Source organism: Chlamydotis macqueenii, chromosome 4 (genome assembly GCF_036417535.1).
Source record: "Chlamydotis macqueenii isolate bChlMac1 chromosome 4, bChlMac1.mat, whole genome shotgun sequence".
NCBI lineage: Eukaryota > Metazoa > Chordata > Aves > Otidiformes > Otididae > Chlamydotis > Chlamydotis macqueenii.
Genome location: NC_141559.1, coordinates 58,381,834 through 58,405,346, shown reverse-complemented (window position 1 = coordinate 58,405,346; position 23,513 = coordinate 58,381,834). Strand labels below are relative to the sequence as shown.

Genomic DNA, 23,513 nt, shown 5'->3' with positions numbered 1-23,513 from the left:
AACATTTGCGGAATAACCTCCTGGTTTCTGAGCTTGAGTGCACTTAATGATTGAGCCTTCTAGAGAATGAGTCTGCACCCAGATGGTGCTATTGACTGAGTTTCTCTGCTCTCACTAAGGATTTTATATCGCTAGCGTCACGATTTCATCAATAATGTGACTGAGTAGTGCAAACCATTATAAATTGTTCATGGCACTTCAGCTTCAAGCGAAAGTATGTGTGTCAAGCACGTCAAGGGCAGAGCAAGGAGAAGAGACTGCTTGGAGAGGGATCCTGTGTGGGGATACAAGTGGAATGCACTGAGCATGATGAGGAAGAAGAGAAGGAGACCTGTTTGTGACTGGAAGGGAATTTGCCAGCCTAAGATAAGATTTACAGGCTCTGTTCCTTCTAGAGATTTACTTCTCTTTACCCAGCTGCATTGTTTTAATTTTCCAGGCCCCTATGCCGTAGAATAAGGCATAGGCAGTAATTTAGCTATCAGGCATACTGGAGTGCCCTGGTTCATCGATGGGAAGGGTTAGAGATGGGGCATGGTCCTGACGTTTGGCTTCTTCACTGTGTGCATTGGGGTGCAGGCCAGCACTGCTATAGGCAGCTTGATATGGATACAATTGGTTTGGGCCCCTACCTGCAACAACTGGGCAGCTACACTGGACTCACTGCATTCAGCCTTCTCCCTGTACCTATTTTACTTCAGTTTTTGGACAACTGACACAACAATGTCAGCCTGCATCTGCAGAGTCTGAAAGGCTGAACTCCTCTCTGAAGGTATAACCTCTCCTAGGAAGGTTGGGAATCCAAATTAGGAAAGAAAATAGCCTCCTGGGCTTGTCCCACTCATGAAACATGGCCTGTTGGTGGGTAGGATGCTGAATAACTCGGTAGCTGTCATGGTGAGCCCTCCAGAGCAGAAGACGGGGTTTGTTTTTTGCCCCAGCACGGTGGGGCTGCCAAGCTACACATTCTTGGAAGTAAGCTGCTGCTGTGTCACCTCCCACAAGGAGAAACCAGGGCTGTAGTTTTTATCTGATGCTTAACCCCACTGAATTTTTAGGAGAGGAACAGAAGACAACAGAAACAGGGGTTTGAAAAGCAGCTGAGATGAGGAAGCAGAGCTGTCTGGAGTGGAAGCAACAACTACATTTCTTTTGCCTTGAGAAAACTTTTACAAATTGAGCGTGTTTTAAAAGCATTTTCTAAACTTGCTTTCACTGGCTTTATTTGTATACTTGCCTTTATTGATACAGTTCTTGTTAGCTCTGTCCTTCCCAGGCTTTGAATAACATTCACAGGCATTAGTTCCTCTGCCTGTTAAGAGATGCTGTTTCTAGTGGGATTTTTTTTTCCCTCTAGTTGCTCTGAGATTTGTTTTGGTTTTGTATTTTATTCATTCATCTTATGCCCTGAGTCTCTTCTGTGAAGTGTATATTCCTTTTCATATATATATGTTACCTTTGGCCCTCCTGTCTTCCCCTTCTGATTCTCTTCCTGTTCTTTGCGTGCCCCTTCCTCCTCCTCCATCCGTCTTAGGGCTGCTCCCCTGCTGTTTCAGTTCAGTTGTCAAATGGACTACTCCTGTCTTCTCTCCGCCTGGCAGGCTTCCCTTTGAAGCTCTGTAGCCCTGCTCTAAAACAGTCCGGCTGGCTTCAGGCGTTGTCTGCAATACGGGAAGATGCTGTGCAGCTGTACTTCAACAGCTCCTTTGGCCTGAAGTTTGGAAAACGGTTTAGTCAAGTTGCACCACTTAAAATGCGAATATGATCGAGGTTTTGGGGGAGATGATAGAGAGGTGTAGGGATCGTTTCATATGGGTAAGACCTCAGTGTTGGTTGTCTTCTTGACAGAGAAGAACCCCATCTGTATGTGAATCAAATAATGGTTGGCAATCAGAGACTGATTGGGAAACATATGTAACTGCTGCCTAAATCAACTGTGAAATGCAGCGCAGAAAGCTGCAGCAGGTGGGAAGGATGGTAAAGAAAAATATTTTCAAGAAACCATACTTGTGTCTGTAGTGTATCAGTAGAGTACTTAGATGGTGGGGGGGGGTGTTTTAGAAGAGATTTACCTTTACTCAACGTAGCTATCAAATTTTGCCTATGATTTAAGGCTAGGAAGGATAAATTTGTCCTATAAGCACGATGAAAATATCCCACTGGTGTTTATGGAGCAATATGCTGCTAAGAGAAGGAGTAAGTAAAGCACACTTATTGCAGCTGGAAAAACAGGGGCAAAGGCCCAAAGACTGACTGATCAGTCAGTGGCAATGCCAGCAATAACGTGAGAATCATCTCCTTACCTCAGTCCTACCTGTCAGCCATTAGTTCGTGTTTTCTTTCCATTATACAGAACAGTTACGCACATTACGAATGCTGAGAAGTTGTATCCTCTAGCACGTTGAATCAGAAGTTGGCAAAGTAAATGTTTTGTTTTAAAACAAGATTTGTGCAGATTTTAGTGTAGGGGAATTAATTTGTCAGTGAGTAACATCGCTTTATTTTAATTAATCTTTGCATGAGCATTTAGAAATTATGGCTTGTTATAGCCCTAATTATAGCCTTGCTCTGATCAACCAAAAAAAAAAAAAATATAGACAGCAACTTTAAAAAGATCAGGGCAGGGTGGTGATGGTGGGGAGAGATTTTGACTTTCTTTTAATTTTTCACTAGCTAGCTTAAACTTGTCCATTTCTACTCACTGCATGCTTGGCACAAAATAAACTTTTTATATATATCCAAGTAACACTCTCCTTCATCTTCAAAAATCCACTGATTGAACTGAGATTAAAGCTTTCTTGTGGTTGGGGATTGCTGGCCCAGCTACAGGCGAGCAGGGTTGAAATCCTGATTTGTACATATCTGGTAAGACAAGTCTTTGTTCTTTGATTCATTACCAGAAACACTTGCAGAGTAAGTACATCTGTTCCACATTGACAGTTTTGCCTTGAACCGCACATGGGAAGATGTGAGGAGGGCTGGACTACCTGAAAGGAGAAAGATTCAGGATGAGAAGTGAGAGTAGCAAAGCTTCAAAGCAGCTAGAAGGGAGCTCTGCTCAGGATTTGGTTACGAATCTAGTGTTCGTCTCTCCCATCTTCCAGGCACCCATGCACTTTTCAGTGTCTATGAGTGACAGGAGCTTATTTTACATCCCAATTGAGCAGTAATAACTCTAGAAAAATGACTATTCCTTGCAACCCTTTCAAGGAGGCTTCTCTGTCTATTACTAATCCACCCTGATCTTTGGTTGTAATAGCTGGCCTGAGTATGGCATTATATAGCTGCCAGAGGAGGCAGATGACTTAATGCGTCAGAGCAGTGTTCTCGCAGTGGTACTGCATGCAAGGGAGCCCGAGGTCGTGCCACCGTTACCGCTCACAACAACAGAAAACACTAGCTTTGATGAGGAAATCGTTGTGTGAGAATTTTAAAGTCAACGATATGTGTACAATATCAATTACAGAAGTTTGAAAGATGTGTTGAGGCAATTTCTTCATGTGGCTGTTGATACTGTAACCAATTTCATTCCTGAGTGATTTTACAGAATTTAAACTGTAGCTCTAACCTGATTCTTCCCAATATCTCTGCATTCTCGCTAGTTCCAGAGAGCTTGCTTTGTCATGTTTCCATAGAAAATACAGTAATGATATTTCACATGGTTTTGTGTACAAGTAGTGTTAACTGACCTACGTTTTGATTTAATTTACAATAAGGATTAATAAAGTTCTACTGTAACTTCCTTTGGAGTTTGAATTCTTGTAGTAGTTGTGATGTTTGGTGTTTTAGGAGATCCTTGTTACTGTATTTTTACGATTTTCTAAGTGTGTAAGGTCCTGCTGCAACAATGTGGCTATTTCTGGCTTGTATGGTCTTAATTAAAGAAGTACTTGGACTGATATCCTAGTTTATGGGGTAAAAATCTTGTCTGCCACAAACTGAACTAATTTATTTTTATGCCTAGTAGATGTTTGATAACACTCCATAGTCAGCTGTGCTAAATGGATACCTTGGTTAGCAGAACGGAGACGTTGCTTTGTCCTCTGTTACTGATGTGCTCATAACTGCAAATGCAATCACAATATTTAACTTTCCATCGTGGACTAAGGCTTCTAGATCCTAAATGGGTAAGCTCATTTACTCCCGGGTAACTAGATGCATGGGGTAATGAAAACACCAATCCAAGTAGACAGCATTCTTCAGTTTTCAGGCGTTACTGGGACAGAGTCTTCACATCAGCGTGGATCTAGGGGCAGAGATAACCACAGTCCCTACACAGCAAGGTTTTTCCTGCTTCCCTTGAAAGCTTCATTGCCTGTGGCAGTGGATGAGCCGATGTTCGGTGACCTTCCCTCATAGGCACCTGCAGCAGAGCCAGCAGATGGAGTGGCTCTGTGGTCCTGCAGAATGACGCCTCTGCCCACACGAATGCATGTGGCTGCTGCAGGGTGGTGCCGAGAGGCCACGTGGGTCTTCCATCCCAAAGCACGAGAGCTGCTCTGAAACACCTCAGAAACTTTGCTTGCCAAGTTGTTCAATTTTTCAGCATCCGTGTCAAAATATGATCCTCTTAGGTACAATGAAATGTTTGTATGCCTTTTTTTCATGCTCAGTGATAACATGATCATTTTATTACAAATTATATATGAAAAGCAAGTGATGGTAGTCTGTGGTAGAAAAGACCTTTTATCAACTCTATCAGTAGAAGAATTTTCTTAAGTGTATCATATACCTGTGGATAAAATACTGGATAATATTTTGTATTACTTAGTATTATAAATAGAACTAGATATAGTGGGAATGAGAGAGTTCCCCAGTGAAGTTGACTTAATTTTTTTATAAATTACTTACTAATCAGTTTTATATTTTTAGCTTTATATCACTAGCATTTAATTGTTCAGCAGAGGGAGGAGGAAGAGTCAAGTCTCGTGAGCAAGAGCAGAACTTCTGCAGCATGCTATTGCAAAACTCAGTTTTCCTGCAGCAAGTGATAGCTCTTTCTCTTTTTTTACTCCTCTTTCAAAGAATTTCTATAAATAACATCTATGTCTATACCTGATTCAGCCTCCTGGATGTAGGTTATGGGTAGATTTAGTTACTGCACTTGGGCAAGATGGCTACATGACACAGCACCGTGTTTAGGTTCCTGAAGGAACTCTAGACCCAGAGGTGATAGAAGTGTGTCATATCTGTGCATTCGCTGAGCTTTTTAAGCCCTCTGAGAGGCCAGTATGGCTGTGCTCTTTCCCCAGCTCCAGCTGCCATTGGCACTTGACTTCCCTGGGTGTGGGTAATACTGTTCAAGGGTTTTTTTGTATTGGCCCCAGTTTATAGCTTTAAAGCCTCTAAGGTTGAAATTAAAGCTGAGTTCCTTTTTTTAATTATTTTTTTCACTTTGGACAGTTGCTTTCTGAGAGTGGACTGTGAATTCCGTTGCTTTACCAAAAATAATAAAGATATAAACATTAGTAATTGAAATTTACAACAATTTCTTTGGAAGGGCTTATGCTTTGGAGCAGTGGGTAGGGTTGTCAGGAGGATGTCTCTTGCTTTTCCAGTTTTAATCTACCTTGTTTAGAGCAAACCCTGAGCTCTCGATAATAGCCTGTTGTTTAGGTTTAACAGAGGTTTGTAGGTTGTAGAATGAGAGAATAACTAAGGTTGTAAGTTTCTAGTTGAGTCTTTTGCTCAAAGCAGGATCAGACATGAGATCAGACTGGGTTGCTAAGGGCTTCATCATTCCAGTCCTGATGACCTCTGAGGACAGAGATGGCACAACCTATCTAGGCAGCCTGTTATGCTGGCCTAACTGTCTTCATGGAGAAAATAAATACTTATTTCTGCATTGAGCAAGGTTGGGAAGGGTTTCCAGTAGCTTCTCCCCTGGCTGTTCTTGTGTCAGGAGCCAGAACTGAGGCTGAAGAAGAAATTTTCTTTAGTTGCAGTGTTCTTCTGCTGGGACTTTCCATGAGAAAGCTCTCACTGAAACACAGGCTGGCATCAAGATGGCCCAGGGAAGGGAGAGATGGGTTATATGGGAGAAAAGAGCAACAGAATGGCAAGGGGCAAATCTCTGGGACACAGGACTTGCGGTCTTTGGAGCATTTCTCTGGGGCCTGTTTTTTAGCCTGTGCGTCATCTCCAGTGACTGTCCACCCTTGGAGTGTGTGACACACAGAGGGATGGTCCATGCCTTGTTTGCTCTTGGTATGGGCATGATCACAGATGGACATGGTGGAGAGGAGGTCCTCAAACTTTCCATGCTGCATTTTTGCAGTGTGTATTTCATACTCTGCCTTGTCCAGTTTGAGAACCCTGTTTAGGCAGGAAGGGGACATGTCCCCATGCCTTGTGGAGGATTCTGGTGGGCGGAGGTGAGGGTGCAGTGGAAAGCACTGAGCGGTGGGGAAGACGGCAAGCAGCTGTCCAGCAGGCACTGAAGGAAACGTGCTGCCACTTCTACAAGCTCATGGCTGTAATGTGGCGCCTGTCCTTCTGCGAGGTGGTGGCACAGCCCTTGGCAGCTGTAGGCTACTTCTGTTTCCAGCACTGCTTGGGAAGTGGGCTTGTCTGAGTCACTGGCCCTGGCCACGGCCCCATGCCAGTCATTTCCTGCCCCTCTCTAGCACAAGCCTCCCTCCAGAGAGGAGAGGCAGAGATTCCCAAGTGCTGCCCACAGCAAAGCTCTCTGGAGCCAAAGGATGTCCATGGGTGTTGGCGTCCTGTGGGTACTGCCAGCAGCTGTCCCTGATGGCCAAGCTGTGAGAGCCCAGGTGTGCTCTCCGTGAGGCACGGATGGATGAGGGGCTGTAGGCTCCTGTGGGTCTGTGGGGGTGGGAAACAGAATCCATGCAGAAATGGAGGTCTGAATCCTGCCCCTAGAAAAGAGGAAATTTCATCAGATTTCCTCCCTTGCAGCTGTTAATAAGATGGAGGGGTGAGAGAGGGACAGGAAAGCGAATCTACAATAGATTGCTGAAATACATTACTTTTATTTCTAAAAGTAGTCTGTTGGGTTTTTTTTTCTTCTGTTGAGTGTGCCGTTTTCTAGATCTTCTGTGCATCAGAAGCATTGTGCAGTGGCCGATCAGTTCGCTGCAGATTTTTCTTGATTGGTCTCCTGGGAAAGCGGATGTATGGTGGAAGCTGCTAAATAGATCAGCTGAAGTGCTACCCTTGTTTTGACAGTGTGGTTTTAGCTCTGCAACAGCCTTGTCCAGGGTCAGGAAGCTGGCTTTTCAAAGGGATTTGGATTATTGGCTCGATACGGTCTCGCCATATTTTTTCAGTCCTCTCTTAATAGTGTTTAAAGTATTTCATTACCTTTAATACTGACTCTGGCTTTTCCCTTCAGATAACAGATTGCTTAGACAACCGTGAAATAAAGGAAGTATTTAATTACTTTGCCACTTTTCAAGCCCTAGTATGTGCTATGTGTTCACCAACACATACGTTTTTATGTTATTCTGGAAGAGGAAGCTAGGGGTGAAATGTATGCTTATCTCCAGCTAACACAATCCAAGATATCCTACAATTTTAAAAGCCTGTAGGGGCTATTCCAAACCAACTGCATGATGGTTGCTGATGAACGATTCAAAAAGGAGATTAAAGCCCAGTGATTCAATACCCGAGCGGCACGTACTGCTCCAAAACCTACTCCCCAGCTCCCTGCTGAGCTCTAAACCAGGCTGCTTCAAACACATTACAAAGAAGCAGCACGTACTGCCTTGAGGAATTAACACATGCTTTTATTCCCGCTATCCTCACTGTGTTTCTGCTGCGCTATTCTCTGCAGGCCTGCCCGGTGGAAGCAGATTCAGCTGCCAGAAGCCCTGGAAGCATGGGACCTGTGAGCCCAGCGTGCCTGTCCCCAGGTGGGTTGTTGCTGCTGCCCTCGCCCCTTGACCTTGCCTGCTCTTGAGCAAGGGGTTTAGGCCCACCCTGCACAGGAGTCTGATAAGTACATCTGCAGCGGCACCAAGAGGGTTTGCTAGAAAATGCAGAAAATGTCAGAAATCTGGACATAAGAAAGAAATTTTTTACAGTGAGAATGATAATTCACTGTAATAACCTCCTGAGGGACATAGTAGACCCCCCCCACAGCTGGAGGTTTTCAAGGTGCGACTGAACAGGGTGCTAGATGATCTCCTCTAGGCTCTCTTTCCCACAAAAGGTGGGATCGGGTGATCTTTTGGGGTCTCTTCCAACCTGGGCTGTTCTCTCATTCTGTGGTTGAAATGACACTCCTGACTGCACGTTCCTCGGGATGCCAGTTGTCTGCTTTGTCGTTTGTGTGCATGAAACGCTGGTGCCACAGTGTGCTGTAACCAGAACGCAATCAGGGCAGAAACTATCAGTCAGTAGTAGCTTCTGTTTAACATCTCCCCCGCCTCCCCGCCCAAGACATTAAGAAATAGGGAAGGAGAATAAGAAGGGGCACTTCAGTCCTCATGGGGGCTTTAAATGGACAGTATTGTGCACACTCCTGATTTTCTGCTTTAAAGCCTTTATGCATGATTCCTAATCTAGTGAAAGGAATTTGCTGGTAAAATTTGAAGCTATTTTTCTCAGAAGAGTGTGCCTGCAACATTACCTTTGAGTAGCATTTTATCTACTGCCTGCTGTCACACTAAGTTAATGGTCTTTTTTTGTTGTTCATTTCTTAAAATTAGTCTATCAAAGTTCAGCTTGGTATGGGTAAGTAAAAAGTACTGTTTAAGTGAGATCTGTGGCTGTACTTGGTATATAAGCATAATACTCCTCTTTGTTGAGGCTAAATGTGACTTAAACAATTGAGCTTTGCCCTCAAACATCAGTGGGGTGCCATTCCCCCAGGATTAGAAGTATATCCAGCTTTTTCTTCATGTGCTGCAAGACTGTGAAGCATATGGGCTGTTAGCAAGGGCTCACTAATTGACCTGATTATTTTGGCTCATAGATGCCAAAGCACTGAAGTTAACAATCTTGAATTGCATCTGGCAGGTAATGTAGAAGCTGCAGTCTTGTGGTGAACCAACAAAATTCTCCTCTCAAGAGTCAACTGGTGATATTTGTCTACAAATCACAAAGCCACCTTGTGTCGGGCTCCACACCTCTGAGAAATGCTAAGCATTAAGTGTTGGTAGCAAAGTTCAATATTGGCTGGCAAGGAAAACTGAGATAACATTGCAAAAATTGAAGTGGTAAAGGAAGGAGTTTTTGTTACATCTGCTTTGGAGGGATAGATGTGACCCAAGCTGTGTGACCTTCTTGTAGAGTAAGCACCCTCCTCTTTTGTTCAGTACAAGCCAGATACTTCCATGCTGTGATCCCTCTGCCACTAATGGTGTGGGAACGGCTCCAAAGTTGTGTGCATATGCCTGGCAGCAGGAGCAGCTCTTGTCTCTGCTTCTGTGCAGGTCCTTGGTGGAGCCTTGGGCTGCATCGCTTTCTTAGCTCACTCTCCTAGCGTGTCAATGAGGTACATTTGGAAGCTGCCACTGCTGCTGTGTTTGGGGAGGGGACAGAATCTGAAACTGAGATTCTGCTTTAGGAGGTTAGAGAGGTGTCTGTGTGCTCGTGCACTGCCTGGGAGATGCTGGAAACAGCTCTGCTTCCTTTGGTGGTACCAGCTGACAGTAGTTTAGCTGTCACAGTTCTCAGCTGTAGGCCTGTGCACTCTTGGTCCCTTGTCCTGTAAAGCAGCATCAACTTGTTGGATTTTTTTAAGAGCTGAATGACAACTAGGTTATTCCAGTCCAAGGCTTCCTGTTAGCACTATTGTTTGCTCTCTGATGCTTGACTGACGTGGTTTAGTGGAAACAGGCAAGCTGGAATATCCTCCAGTGCTGATGGTGAGACCATGTTAATTGTGGTATAGCTGTTTTTCTGGGTAGCATCTTAGGACAGGATTCATCACATGACTTCAGTAAGTCGATCTATATACCTCAGTAGGTATGTTGTAGGTTACAGCTCATCTCAGCCAGAGAGGAGTGGCTGAAATAGTTTACTTGACTCCTCCTCTAGAACTGCCTCTCTCTTAGTTGACCATGAGGGGTGTCCCATGATGCCCAAGTCAAGTGTAAGCACCTACATGCTGTCAGGTGAATTTCACCCTTGAAGCCTTATCTACTCTGAGAGATTACTTTTGCCTGTGTGGAAGAAAGAGGATTATTTTTTCAAAACATCCAGTAAACGGGCTCACTTCTATCCAGTAAGAAATTGGATTGTAAGAAATAGATCTACATTTTAATTGAAAAAATATCTTAACCTTGCAACATTATCTCCTATATGTGTGGATTAGGTTCTGATCAAAAGCAATTCAAGTCAGCTGCAGCTTGTGCCAGCCCTGTTGTGAAGAGATTAGAATTTCTTCCCAGTCCTGTCACTTCAGAGGAAGCTGCTTCAAGTGAGAAAGATGTGAAGAAACCTGAAAAGGAGCAGCAGAAGGAAGCAGAGCTCCCTGCTACACCAGAGGTACATACGGGCAAGAAAGAGAGTGGAAAACAAAGAAAAAAAAAAAGGAAGGAAGATCTCACATGGAAATGCAAATTGGTATTTTTCTCTGTATCATGTCACTTCAGGGCTTCATTCAAAACAATCTGCCCGGGAATGACCCTGGAGGATGGTTTCTGTGCCAAATCCTATGGTCATCAGAGAGTTCCCCTTCCAAAGGAACTTGCCAGTGTCTGCTTGTACCATTTGAATTTGTAAACTGTCTGGAGCAGGAAAACTTAACCTGCAAACCCCAGACTCACCGCATGTTGTGAGAGCAGAGTACCCAGAAGGTGTAGATGGTGGAGCTTACTCTCTTAGTCCTCTTGAAGCACTGAACAAGTGCAGGTGGTGGCAGAGGTAACAAATGACCATGAACATACTGCTCTGTCAGGTACATTAGATATTGGTCCTGAGTTAGGATCGACTTTGGTGTGCAGGCCAGTGTCAATGTCAACAGCAAAGAGCTACTGGTTATTTCCAGGACTTCGGTACTGCAACTCCATGTTGTAATTCTGGAGATAGAGGCTTCATCTTTCATAATGTTGATTCAGAAAAAAAGTAGAAAGGATTTAAATTAACCTTTGATTGAACCTGCTGATTTTTGAATGCTGTTTTCTACTCCCAAATGTCTGAACAGGTGATGAAACCAAAAGCCCTGGAACAAGAAGGGAGTGTGGTATTGCCATTTTTAAAGAAACTACCCGAGACCAGCCAGGTTACTCTGCACAATTCTGGTCCGCAAGGTGAGCAAACAGCATCCAGACAACTCAGCTAGACAGTAACTGGATATGTGTGTGTGATATTCAGGGAGGAGTGCCTAATTAATGACCTGGAGGGTTTTGGAGCTAAAATGGTTACTTTCTAGTTGCATCTCACTGATATTGGTAGTGTGGCTTCTGTGTTGCAAAGGACTTTTCTGGCTGTTCCCCTTAAACATGACAGCAGAACTGTGACACAAGGGAGGGGGGCAGGGAGAGCCCTATCTTACCTGGCCTAGCACTAAAAGCTGTATTATGTCAATGAGTATTACATTTTATTACTGCAGCTTACAGATGAAAATGGCTTAGTGATTGGTTTTATTGCACAATAAAAACTTCTGGAGTTAAATTCTGCATTCAACTACTCATGTGCAGCTCCTTTTCATAGGTGAACAGTACACATATCTGGCCACATCCCTCAATTTTACCTGTACCCATCATGAGTTCTTGCAAAGCAGAACTTTTTTTTTTTTCCTTCCTGACAAAGTCTTGCTTGAAGTTGATAATGTTTAGTAGTTTGATTTTATATTTATTTTAGAGATGTATATATGCAGGTATCGTGAAAGAAAGTGAGAAATCGTCTGAAGGTTTTTTTCCTCCTGAGAACTGATCAGGTTGTTAATTTATGTATAGGTAATACAATGATTATCCTAGTGTTTTCAGGACTGAAGCTACAGAAGGTGATCCACTGTGGAAAACAGGATTGTCTGAAAAGAAACAGAAGTCTGACTTGTTTTAAGTGGGGAGGTGCTTTCCAAACAGGCTTTGCAAACAATATCGTTTTATGTTAAGCACAAATCAGTCCAAACATCTAGCAACAGATTGTAGATGTCTCTCCTTTTTTCTGAGTGATGCTGAAACATCCGGAAAGATGGGGAGAGACTCTTCAGTAGGGCCTGTTGTGACAGGACAAGGGGTAAGGGTTTCAAAATAGAGGGAGATAGATTTCAATTAGATATTAAGAAAAAATTTTTTACAATGAGGGTGGTAGAACACTGGCACAGGTTGCCCAGAGAAGTTGTGGATGCCCCATCCCCGGAAACATTCAATGCCAGGTTGGACGAGGTTCTGAGCAACCTGATCTGGTTGGAGATATCCTTGCTCCTTGCAGGGGGGTTGGACTAGATGACCTTTGAAAGTCCCTTCCAACCCTGACCATTCTATGATTCTATGAAACACTTGGCTGCTCTCTAGTGTTCACAGCATGTAAAGCGCTGAAAGGATCACCTCAATCTGCAACAGGAATGAATGAAAGCACCATGCAGAGACTTGAAGGGGTGGCAGTCCCTGACTAGCATTAGTGTGCTGGAGCTCTCATGTAAGGTTAGGTGCCATGTTACAAAAGCAGCCTTTAAATATGGGCAGTCCGTGTGATCTGCAGGTCCGTTGTAAACTAGATGCCATGGGCCAAAGCGAGTGTAGTCAAAATCCCTCTCGTGGCTGAGGTGGCTCAGGTCTGAGAGTCCATCATCGCCTTTTGACCACGCTGTGTTTCTTGTTTTGTCTCTGTGCCGTTGCCTGCAGAGCCGCCCCGCGGGGCCAAGGTTCCGCTTAGGGTTCGCAACAACTGGCGGCGCTCACAGTTTTTCTCCCAGTCAGGTAAACGCGGCGCTAAGACCAGCTTCAGCCCTTCTGCTGCCTCCAGTCATAGGTGTCTTCCGACGTGGGGCTGGGGTGAAAGCTGATGATCACGGGGACTTGTTCTACCTCTCGCTTTTGTAGAAAGTATCTATTCCTGCTGCACAGTTGACAAAGAGCTGTTGGGATGCACCTTGTTGTGATGCTCTGGTTTCAGGCACCCAAATGAAATCACTTGCCTATAAATACCTTTTCCTTAATTTCTTCAAATCAGCTCAATTTTCAAAGACATTTGGATAGAAAATGGCAATGGTTCTCTTCGTAACTGTGGCTCTTGAATAGTGTAGTCCAATCCTTTTAGCTTTGCTGTGCTTTTTCCTTCCTTGCACTGAATCACAAAGGGAAAAGTAGATCAAAGCAGGTGACACTCCATGTCTGAACACTGGTAGTGTCTGTGGCCAGAAGTAGATGGCATTAGCTAGTGGTAGAGTAGAACCTGATGTTAGTTAGTATTGCGCTCCTCTGTAGCCAGATAAAAAAGTAGTTTTGTTGGTGATGGGTGTGATCTGTTTTTCTGGTTTACTTGCTTGCGATTCATCCTTGCATTTGGTTGCGGGAGCAGATAGGAAACTAACATGGAGCTTTTTTTATACAGATACAATGTAGCTCTAATTGCAGGCTGAGTACATTTTACTGTATTAAATTTAATTTTTCCTTTTTTTTTTTAATAGCTGATTCTGATAGTGGTGACAAATCAAATGTGAGTATCTTTTTTGCATTTTTCTTTGGTTTAGAGATGTGTTTAGCAAAAGTTAATTTTTTATGCAAACTGTCTTGTAACATCCCCAAATCAGAGTGAGATTTTTTTTTTCCTCAGGGAAATAAGAGAGAAATAATACAACCCAAATCAAGACATGGTCTGAATCTGGAATTTATGCATTCTCCTCTTATTCAGAGGGAATGGTAGCTATACAGTACTCAGTTGCCAGAGTCACTAAAGCTTCACAATCTCAAACAATATGTAACTCTAAATTATCCATTCTATTGTACATGCATAGAAATTAGAGGAGACTATAATTCTACTGTCTCCTCAATGAAAAAAAAAAAAACCACCACAAATGTTACTCTGAAACACACAGTATTTCATATTCTGTTTGTCACAAAAAAAAAAAGTAGATACAATCTATTCCAATCAGATTCAAGTAAAACTCTTAGTGCAAAGGAATATGACATCAAGTGTCTAAAATTGCCCTTGATTACAAGGATTTTAAACATCTAAATGTATCATGTAATTGGATCCTTAGTGAAGCCTGAGGTTTTATTTCATTATTGATATTTTTTTTTAAAAAGGCTGTTGTACTGGCAGCCATATGAAGTGAAAGAATATTTTTTTATCGTCACAAATTACTTTGCTGTTGCATAGAAGATTACAGAGAAACAAAATAGATATTTTCTTTAAATTTTAATACCTACAGATATCTCTGTTCAGTGCTGCTTACAGCTTTCTTTCAGGTCTTTTTCTTTTTTTCTCTCCGTTGAAGCTTCTCAAGCCTTTCTTTACAAGCCAAACAATTATTTTATCATTTGGATACCTATGGGCAATCCCAAGTGTCAATGAAACTAAGAATATTATCTGCTCAGAGAACCATTATCTAGTTCTCAATTTCCCATTTTAACATCATTGCCAGGGGTAGGCCAGGCGAAGTGCAGCTTTCTCTGGTAGCCTGGTGAAGCATAGTGTCAAAGTCTAATAGCTTGGTTTTCCTTCACACAAGCGTTTCAACTTCTGGTCCTGGGATCCAGAAGAAGAACGAAAGCGCCAGGAAAGGTGGCAGCATGAGCAAGAACGCTTGCTTCAGGTAGGGAAGAAGCTATGTGTCTTCCATCATGTGGTTCAGCTGTGAATTGTCCCTTTGGACAAAAGTTGGGCATTTTGTGTCTTGTTTTCCACATCCTCTGTGAATGCTTGAGGGAATTCTGTGGCAGATGAGTGATAAAATGAGCATACACACATATTCTCTGTGATTTGGGCACTTTTACATGTCCCCTCCCTGCTCCATGGAAAGACCAAAAGGACTTAGTCCTGCATGCCAGTGCAGAGTTAAACCAAATGTTGATCCTCAACTGTATTTGAAGTATGCTGAGCATAGATGGCGAGACTTTTAATGGAGCCTCTTTCTCGAGACTGACAGTTTGCTGATTCTGATGCCTGTGGAACTTTTCTTTAAAATGATGGTCTTAATAGATTTTTTTAGGCTTCTACTTTGTTCATAGGTTCTTCCTTTAGCTTTATCAAGCTAAATTTAGACACAAAGGATTTGGGGTTTTTTTTTGTGATGGAGGGAAACCCCCTCAAAACAACCACTGGTTTTGCCTAGTGGTAGAGTAAGCTGTAAAAGGTCTGGGTTTGTGTCCTAGTTGGAAGAAGCGTAGTGGCCCTGAGAACTTGAATTTTCCCGTTGGCTAGTAGTGTCTTTTGAAACTGTGATTAGGTTTGGTCTCAAAGAAATCATATGTTTCCTCCATGTAGTAGAAAAGCAAACAACTGTCAAAGGATGCAGAATAATAAAATGGAGTCTTTTCATCTTTTAAGAATGACTTGTGTGTTTCTCCTGCTTTCTTGAGATTATTTATTTTCAGTTAATATGGTTGCTTCCTCTTAAAATAGTGTAAAATTCTCATCATAATTTTTCTGGCATATGAGTGTTCTCTCAGTAGTGAATCCTTCTTTTCTAGATTAGGCAGATGTGATTTCTAATTTGAACAGAATTTGTAACTGGTGTAAAGGGGACATTGAAGTCACCATTCTTCTCCATTTTCAAACTAGTTCTGTCAGACAATTTTAAAGATCTCTTTGAGATAATTTTTCATGCAAAAGTGTGTGAAAACAATTCTCAAGAAATAATTCCATCAAGGAGGAAAATAAGCTACTTAGTTAATTATAAGCTTACCCTCTTCAAACCTTTACAGACTCTTCATTTATCTTTTAAACTTGCACAGGTATTCATTGTTGATTAAATTGTACTGGCATCTCTCTTAAATTAGTCTGGTATATGCAAAACATGCTTGTTCATATGCTACTTTGCTGAAGTTTTTAATGTCAAATCCATGCCTAAGTGTTTTGGGGTGTGTTATAGCTTTTTGGAACCCTTAATACTGCAAAATAAACAAGGAATTATTGAAATTGTTGAGCATAAATTTCATTTCTGACCAAAGATTTTAAAACTTCTAGCAAATTAAACTTCTAGTATGTTAAAAGTACCTCATGGTTAAATCTAAGTGCTAGAAAGAAGTGGGAAAATGAGCTTTTTTTGACACCTGTAGATGTTTCAAATTTTTATCTTCCTATTTCATCCTATTTCTGATTGAACCACTCTTAGTAGGTTCATTTTCACTATGGAGATACTACAGAATTTACTCCTAATACATAATGCTCTGATTTACCTGTATTTGTATCCGCCAGGAGAAGTATCAGAAAGAGCAGAACAAGCTGAAAGAGGAATGGGAAAAGGCCCAGAGAGAAGTTGAAGAGGAGGAGCGTAGATACTATGAAGAGGTATAAGGCTCAAAAGAGGAGGTTGTTTATTGACTTTTCTTGTATTTACATGCACCCACTTACCTAACTAAAAAAATCCCATACCTAGATTATTTAATAAAAAGCCTTCTCAAGGATGAATTCTCAGGAGAATTGTTTCTCTTAAACACTACTGTAGGTACTGAGGAAAAACATTTAAATATTTAGACCAATATCCTCTGAACCTCTGCTTAGGTGGAGGTGTCTAATTGCTGTGCAGGTTGGGGTGAGTCAGTATGATTGTGTCTGGGTACACTCAGACTTCGCTCCAGAGGCAGAGCCTTGTGCATTTTGGTGTATACTTGGTGTCTGGACTTGGTGGAACTGCAGATGAAACTGTTGTCTGCCTTGGGCTTGATCATGTAGCTGTTTTCTAAACTGGACTTGTTTTTTTTAAAAAAAAAAAAAAATCACAGGAAATGTTCAAAGCTTGCCATTGTAGAATATTAACAATATAAAAGATAATGTTCTTCTTCTGCTGTATATGGGTCATTATTGCAGGAAATTGTGAAATATTCACGTGTTCAGTTTGACTAGCTGCACATTATGCAAATTGGTGTCTTATCATCTCTGCTTGAAGGCCATACTTGTGATCTGAACAATATTTTTTTTTTTTCAACTTTCAGAAGAGGTTTCTTGTGTACTATATTTTTATATGAAATTTAATAGACTGTGTGAGAAACAGTGGTGCCATCCCAAGTGGAATATTCTTTCCAGTTTTGGACATCCCATTAAAGAGATAGTAATGGCAAAAAGAAAGGGAGTGCAAAACATTGAAAAAAAATTAAAAATTGAGGTGTTACCATTATTCTTGGTACCACAGGTCCTTACCTAGCCATCTAAATAGCACGTAGCCAAACTTTATTATTCTATTTTTTAAGCTTATAGTTGACATTCTGTATTTTTAACCCATGCTCTCTCCTGATCCTCTTTTTGTTTTTAGGAGCGTAAGATAATTGAGGATACTGTAGTTCCATTCATTATTTCTTCAAACTCTGCTGAGCTTCTCTCCTCCACTTCCTCTACCACTGAAGGAAACAAGACAGTGGTGAGTTTCTCATGGATTAGTAAGGCAATAAAGACTAAGCTATCTTAAGTGTTTAATTCTTCACTAAAGGCTAAGGAAGTCCAGGAACAGTAAGAGTAAGAGTATTTCCTGGATCCTTTCCATAGCTGGTGATACCTCAGAGTGCTGTAGCTTGTACTTTTTACAACTGAAGAGCCATACTCCCAAGCAAACTGCTACCATCCTATTTTGGGCTAGAGCTGAGGGTGATACTTGCTCTCTTTGCAGCTGCTTCTCTTCTTTAACTGATGCTTTGAAAACAGAGTCATCTGTTTCTGTCTAACTACCTTCTCAAAGCCAACAAAATCTGAAGTGGTTTCCCTGTATCTGAAATCTTAGATGTAAGACAGCACTGTAAGCATATCTGAGATGAGACTGAATCCTGCCTGCCCACTTTTCCTCCTTTTCTCTCCCACCATCCCTCCTAGAAAGCAGCAAAACAAACAGAGGAATATTCACTCTCTACTCTCTTTTGGCTTATGCAGCACAAAATATTTAACTCAATGCATCTAGCATCTAATTAAGTAAGTAAGTATTTCCCAGAGATCAGAGAATGACACCCCAAGTGAGATCACTAGAATAAATGTGGGATTCCCAGCCTTAATTTTCTCCTGCCTAAGGCACTCACACCAAAGAAGACATCTAGCTTTTTCCATTCAGCTCCAGGATTAGGCGTACTGTATCATCTGGTTCTCCTCTCACCCTTCCTGCCTCCTCTCATCACTCATCCCTGTGCAGAGTCATCAGTCATAGCCCTTTTTACGCATGGCTGTGTAGCAGTAACTTCCTGGATGGAGTTGCTTATGCCACATTCAGGGCAATGCCTGCACCCAGAAGTGAAGGATTTCATGCCATGGCTTAGTGAAGCTCCACTAGTCAGGTATAACCTACTCCAGTATCATTTTGCAAGTAGTATTGGTGTTGCCATTTGAGAATACCCAGAGCATGTGAGTAATGTTCTGCTCCCTTGACTGAGTCAAGAAGCTGAGGTCCCTCGCAAAGTCCTCCCACCTCCCATGGGAGACTGTCTAGACTCTCAAAGTCGTTCAGGGATTTCTACCAAAAACTATGTAGTGGCAAGTTTTATTTCGTCATCCTGAACATCATCTCATAATTGGTCAGTCCTGCACTTTTTTGTTTTGCGCTCAATTTAATACAATTAGTTAATTGTTTTAGCTGAAGTCTTTGTTAAATCCAAAGTTAGCCTTACCAAGGTCAAATTATTCCACTGTATAATATGAGCTGTTCTTTATGATAATAAGATGTGTCAACAATATCTGGGGGCAGCCTGTGCTTTCCTCATGCATGTGCTGGTGCCGAATTCAAGGTGAGCTCCTTGTTCTCTCCCCCACTGTCTTCTAGAACACAACTGATTCAAACAGCTCTCCAGAGGAAGGCAAACAAAAAGAAGTAACAAGGCAGAAAAAGCTGCTCTGGGAGCAGGATAGTACACCATCTCCGAAAAGCAAGGACAATGAGCTCTGGCAAGAAAAGAGGAGGTATGGATCAAGCCTGAGTATTTCTTAGCCATGTGGAGCTTTGTGTTCTGTAGAGTTCTGGGATGTCACATCTGCCCATGATTAATGCTGGCGCATCAGCATCTGGTGACCTGGTGATAGGTATAATATATCCCAATCAATATTTACTTGCCACAGGCTTACACATATATGGCAACGTGCACTGCTAGTTTTGCATATCAGAAGGCTTGCCTTTTCAGTATATGGCTTGGCTGAAAGGCTGTCATATCAACCAGATCAGAGCTTAGAAAGCTCAGACATCTCTGTGTGGCACTGCTCTGTGTCTTATGCACAAGTTTCACAAGCCTTTGGAGGAATAAAGGAGCAATAGCTATTTTTGCTCAGAATCTGTGAGATTGCCTGGCTATCTCAGAAGTGCCGTACCTGAACTTGCCAGATGGATATTCAAAGCCCTGATCTTTGCCCAACAGCTTTCACTAAGACGAGAAGCATCTGATGATGCTGGACACTGGATAGAGAACACTGAGAAAAGGTGTTTCTCTGGCAAAGAAGCCATTTTCCACAAACCCAGAATGATCTTTAGTGTGTGTAAGTGACAGTCTGCGAGGGCAGTAGGAAGACTTGGCATGTTTGGAGACGTTAATTCATGACAGTTTATCCTCACTGCTTTGTCATTGCTGACACAATAAGAAAAATCGTCCTGCAAAAAGTAGACTGATATTCAGAAGTCTGATTTTGCCACTATATTCTAGGTGGCATTTTTCCTGGCATTATTTATACAATGTGACTTCTTTTTATTGGCAGTGGAAATAAAGTGCTCTCAGGACACCCAGAGACAGGTATCTTGAAAGGAGGTGAACAGGAGCACCAGATGCCAGTGATGGAGCGCAGCTCACCTGCCAGGCTGAATCTGCCGTTGACTCAGGGTGAGAATCAAGACTCTTCGTATGAATGTATTCTTTTCCAAATAGAAATCTCACAGGTATATACAGTGGCTTGAAATCTAACTCAAATAATTTTTGAAATTAACAGTACACATGTATCTTCAAAATTTAAATGTCTCAGATTCAGAGGTTATTTTCTGTTAACAAAGATAAATATGTGAAGGTGAAATTTAAAATCTTCTTGTTTACATCAGAGATTATTGTTTCAGCTGCAGGTAGGAATCTCATTCATAGGCCTGCATATTCACAGTAGTAATTAAACACAGTTATCTTCCATCTTTTACATAATCTTACATACATATAGGTTTTATCTTCATACAGACAGCGCATTTCCAATACTACTTTTGTGTTTTGATAGCTAATTAGATTCTTTATGTCCATTTCAGTCCAGTAAAAATGACTACCTGTGTTGTGTAACCATTTCGAGCCTAGTCTAAAGTGACACCTGTCTCAATTTTGTCATTAGAAGTGTCTGATTACATTTAAAATTAATAGATTTTTTAACCTCCCATAAGTATTGATGGGTTTTGAATGAAGGAATTTCCCCAGAGCATTACTGTCAACAGGGTCACCCTAAAAAAGGCAAATTCACTAATTCAACAACATTATGTAATGCAAGTGAACAGCAGAGAGTAAATAAGCAGGACTAAAGATTTAGAAATTGAGTTTAAGATTTTCATTTTCAATCTAGCATCAAAATTGATGATTCTAAAAAATGAAACGTCTGTGTATAGAAAAGGTTTCAGTGTTATTACTTGTTCCAAATGCAAATTCGATTTGTTAAACTTGGCAGGTTTGCTTTCTCTGTCTAAAATTTTATTTTATTCTTAGTGCTTTGATAAAGCTTTCTCAAATAAAGAAAAGAGAAGATATTGCCCAGCAATCCACCCTTGTGGATTTGTCATAGTGATTAAACAAACTTCAAAGATTTGACAATTTCTAACAACTTCCGTTAACCAGCCTTTTTTCTTCTAGGTTCTCTTCAACAACTTGGTCCTCTACAAATGTTCTGACAGCTTCTTTCTTGCCCCTTAGCACATCACGTCCTTGCTCTCTCCTTAAGTCCCTAAATAGTCAGGACTAGGATTTATTTTTGTCTTGATATCAAAAATAGGTTACAAGCCTTTTCTAGGCCTCAGTCAAGTTTTTCTTCTCTAAACCACCTGGTTGGTGCACAACAGGGTGAGGCCCTCCTCAACTTACGAGCCACAAAATTCATCTGGAAGCATCTAGGTAGTGTGCTCTGTCTCAGAGATGGGATGGTCAGCTGCCTGGGCATCATGGATCGTTGCGTATTGCTAGGAGGCTGTTACAGTCACTGAGCCTTGTGTGACCATCTGAAACGCAGAAGGAAATTACAAGGGAAGAAATCTGTTTATCAGTAGGCTTATGGAGAGCAGTAACTACACCACCTTCCTCTTAACTCTTAGTATTGAGAATGTTGGATCCCCAGGCACAGTGGGTAGTTTCTGTCTCTCTTGTGCTTCCTTCTGTAGGACAGACATACTTTACTTTCCCAGGTGCTATTCTGGACAGTTGTTTGATCTCTCCCTTTCCCCCTTCAGAAACTGAGATTCAGTAGCAAGGTAGGTCATGTGTATGTGAAGTTAATGCAAAGGGGTGTTGTCCCACAGAGGTCTCCTAGTATAGCAAAACCTGTGTCTGACTTTGTGTGGGGTTTCTGAGAACTTATTTTTAGGTAGCAGTACGTCTCGCATCTCCGTTATACTGTACCCACAAGCTGTGCTGGTCTGTAAGTATTGACAAAAGCGTTTTACCACAACTATTGAGATTTCCTCACCTCCTGTTGTAGATGTCTCCTGGAATCAGCAGTTGCTGACAAAGCAGTCCCCACATCGCGCAGAGGACATTCGACAGAGACCATTCCTGGGCCAGAATGCGGGACAACAGCCAAGCTCTGCAGGGGAAACAAGGAGGTGAGAATGTAAAATAAAGATTATTGCAGCGGTTGAGAAGTCCTGCTCACTCTATTCTCCCTTACATTCCTACTCAGCATTCTTTATTGGTTAAGTTTCATGAGTAGTCCTGCAGTCCACAGACACCTTTGATTCCTTGTTTTCCTACCAAGATTGCTCACATTTATCCACTTTGTTTCTCATTATGAATACCCCAGTAATTAGTTTCACAAGGGAGGACACCCCCTGCTTGCCACTCTGTCTTCTGTCTCCTTAGGTCTTTAAACACTCATCTGCCTTAACTGTTCATGTGCTTCATTTGTTTTAAGTCCCTAAGACAAACACTTATAGCTAGTAAGTGGCTAAATACCAGGGTGGGAATGTCAGGAGTCGTCTGCCCCTTTGAAGTTGGTATCTGAGAGCTTCATTGCCCAGCTTCTAAACACACGGTTGCTATTTTCTAGTTCTTTAAGGCTTATAGCTTTTAAAAGAGGATACACAGAGATTAGTATTTTCTTTCTGCTATAAATTTGGTGAGGTTTTTTTCTTTGTCTGATGCTTTGACTTGTGTTTTTGAGTGAGCATTACTAAAAAGTTCTTACCTTCTTTACCTAACATTTGCAAAAAGTGTATCTCTGTAATGAGAAAGGAACATCTAGTTTCATTAGCATATATATGAACACAGTCTCCTGCAAGATGTATGTTACCTCTATGAAGCTTGTATCCAAGCTGCTAATATAGACTGGGGTTTGATTACCTATTCCTCATAACAAACTGCTCGTGTGTGTTTGAGAAAATTATTATTTAATCTGTAAATAGCTTTAAGCAGTGAGAGGTTTAATCGATCCTATGATTTCTGAGAACAAAAAGCATCCATGGTTTTTCTGACCAAATTCTTGCAGAGTAGAATGGACACAAATAAGAATAAACCACTTTTCAGTGTTGGTAGCTGCCTTTTTACTGAATAAAGGGCACAGACCCTCCATCAACAACCCCACATCTGCTCTGCCAGCGTGCTTCTGTGCACATCCCCTGGGGAGCAGAGAGTACAATGTGGTGTGCCTTGGCTTAACCCTCCTTCGTCATGGTGTAAGCTACATTGGGCTGGTAGGTGGATCGGACAGAACCAAAAAATGTGTGCTTTTTTCATTTTATCAAAATGGCAGTGGACAGCAAATTTATACTTTGTTTACCTTAGAAAAGAATCTTTAGAGCTGAGAATGCTGAAATCCATCAGCTGGAATTTCTCAGAACAAAACCTCTGGTTTGAATTTTTCTTCAGCTGTAGTAATGCATTTTTCTCTCCTGTGTTGTAGGGCAGGCTATCATGAGAACTTCCGATCTGGGCCATCATCTCCCTGTTCTCCTGCTGCTCCAAGTCAGTCACCCAACAGGTACAAAAGGTCAATAAGGAATTTTGCAGACCAAATACATCTTGTAGTTGCTGGTGAACTGCCACAGTGTAAATCGCATTAGTATTATGTAGATGCGCTATTAATTCTTCTAAATGTTGCAATTCATAACCATCCATGGAGTAAACATGTGGCTCCACTTCCCATACTTCTTGCCTACTTCAGCAGCATTGTTATGTTTTCAAATAACACAGTTCAGAGAGCAGCTGCAGGACTCTGCTTGATCATTGAAATTTCAATGAAATTGAAATAGCATAATATAAGCCCCAGTCAAACTAAGCAGTAAACCATGCATTCAGAGCACTTAAGCC

At 41.7% G+C, this 23,513-nt stretch overlaps 1 protein-coding gene across 5 annotated transcripts in view; it reads left to right on the top strand.

Annotated features, from left to right (window-relative positions):
- Positions 1-23,513, top strand: part of LIMCH1 (LIM and calponin homology domains 1) — a 179,540-nt gene that overhangs the window by 147,198 nt on the left and 8,829 nt on the right. For 4 of the 5 annotated variants that reach the window (XM_086746346.1, XM_086746344.1, XM_086746348.1 and 1 more), the window contains 11 exons: positions 7,796-7,874; positions 10,283-10,455; positions 11,114-11,219; positions 13,544-13,572; positions 14,588-14,671; positions 16,276-16,368; positions 17,330-17,434; positions 18,815-18,951; positions 19,735-19,856; positions 21,688-21,811; positions 23,107-23,193. In XM_086746346.1, coding sequence (XP_086602472.1) covers positions 7,796-7,874; positions 10,283-10,455; positions 11,114-11,219; positions 13,544-13,572; positions 14,588-14,671; positions 16,276-16,368; positions 17,330-17,434; positions 18,815-18,951; positions 19,735-19,856; positions 21,688-21,811; positions 23,107-23,193 — 1,139 coding nt within the window. The remainder of the gene's footprint in view (positions 1-7,795; positions 7,875-10,282; positions 10,456-11,113; positions 11,220-13,543; positions 13,573-14,587; positions 14,672-16,275; positions 16,369-17,329; positions 17,435-18,814; positions 18,952-19,734; positions 19,857-21,687; positions 21,812-23,106; positions 23,194-23,513) is intronic. The other variant, XM_086746345.1, reaches the window with a different exon arrangement.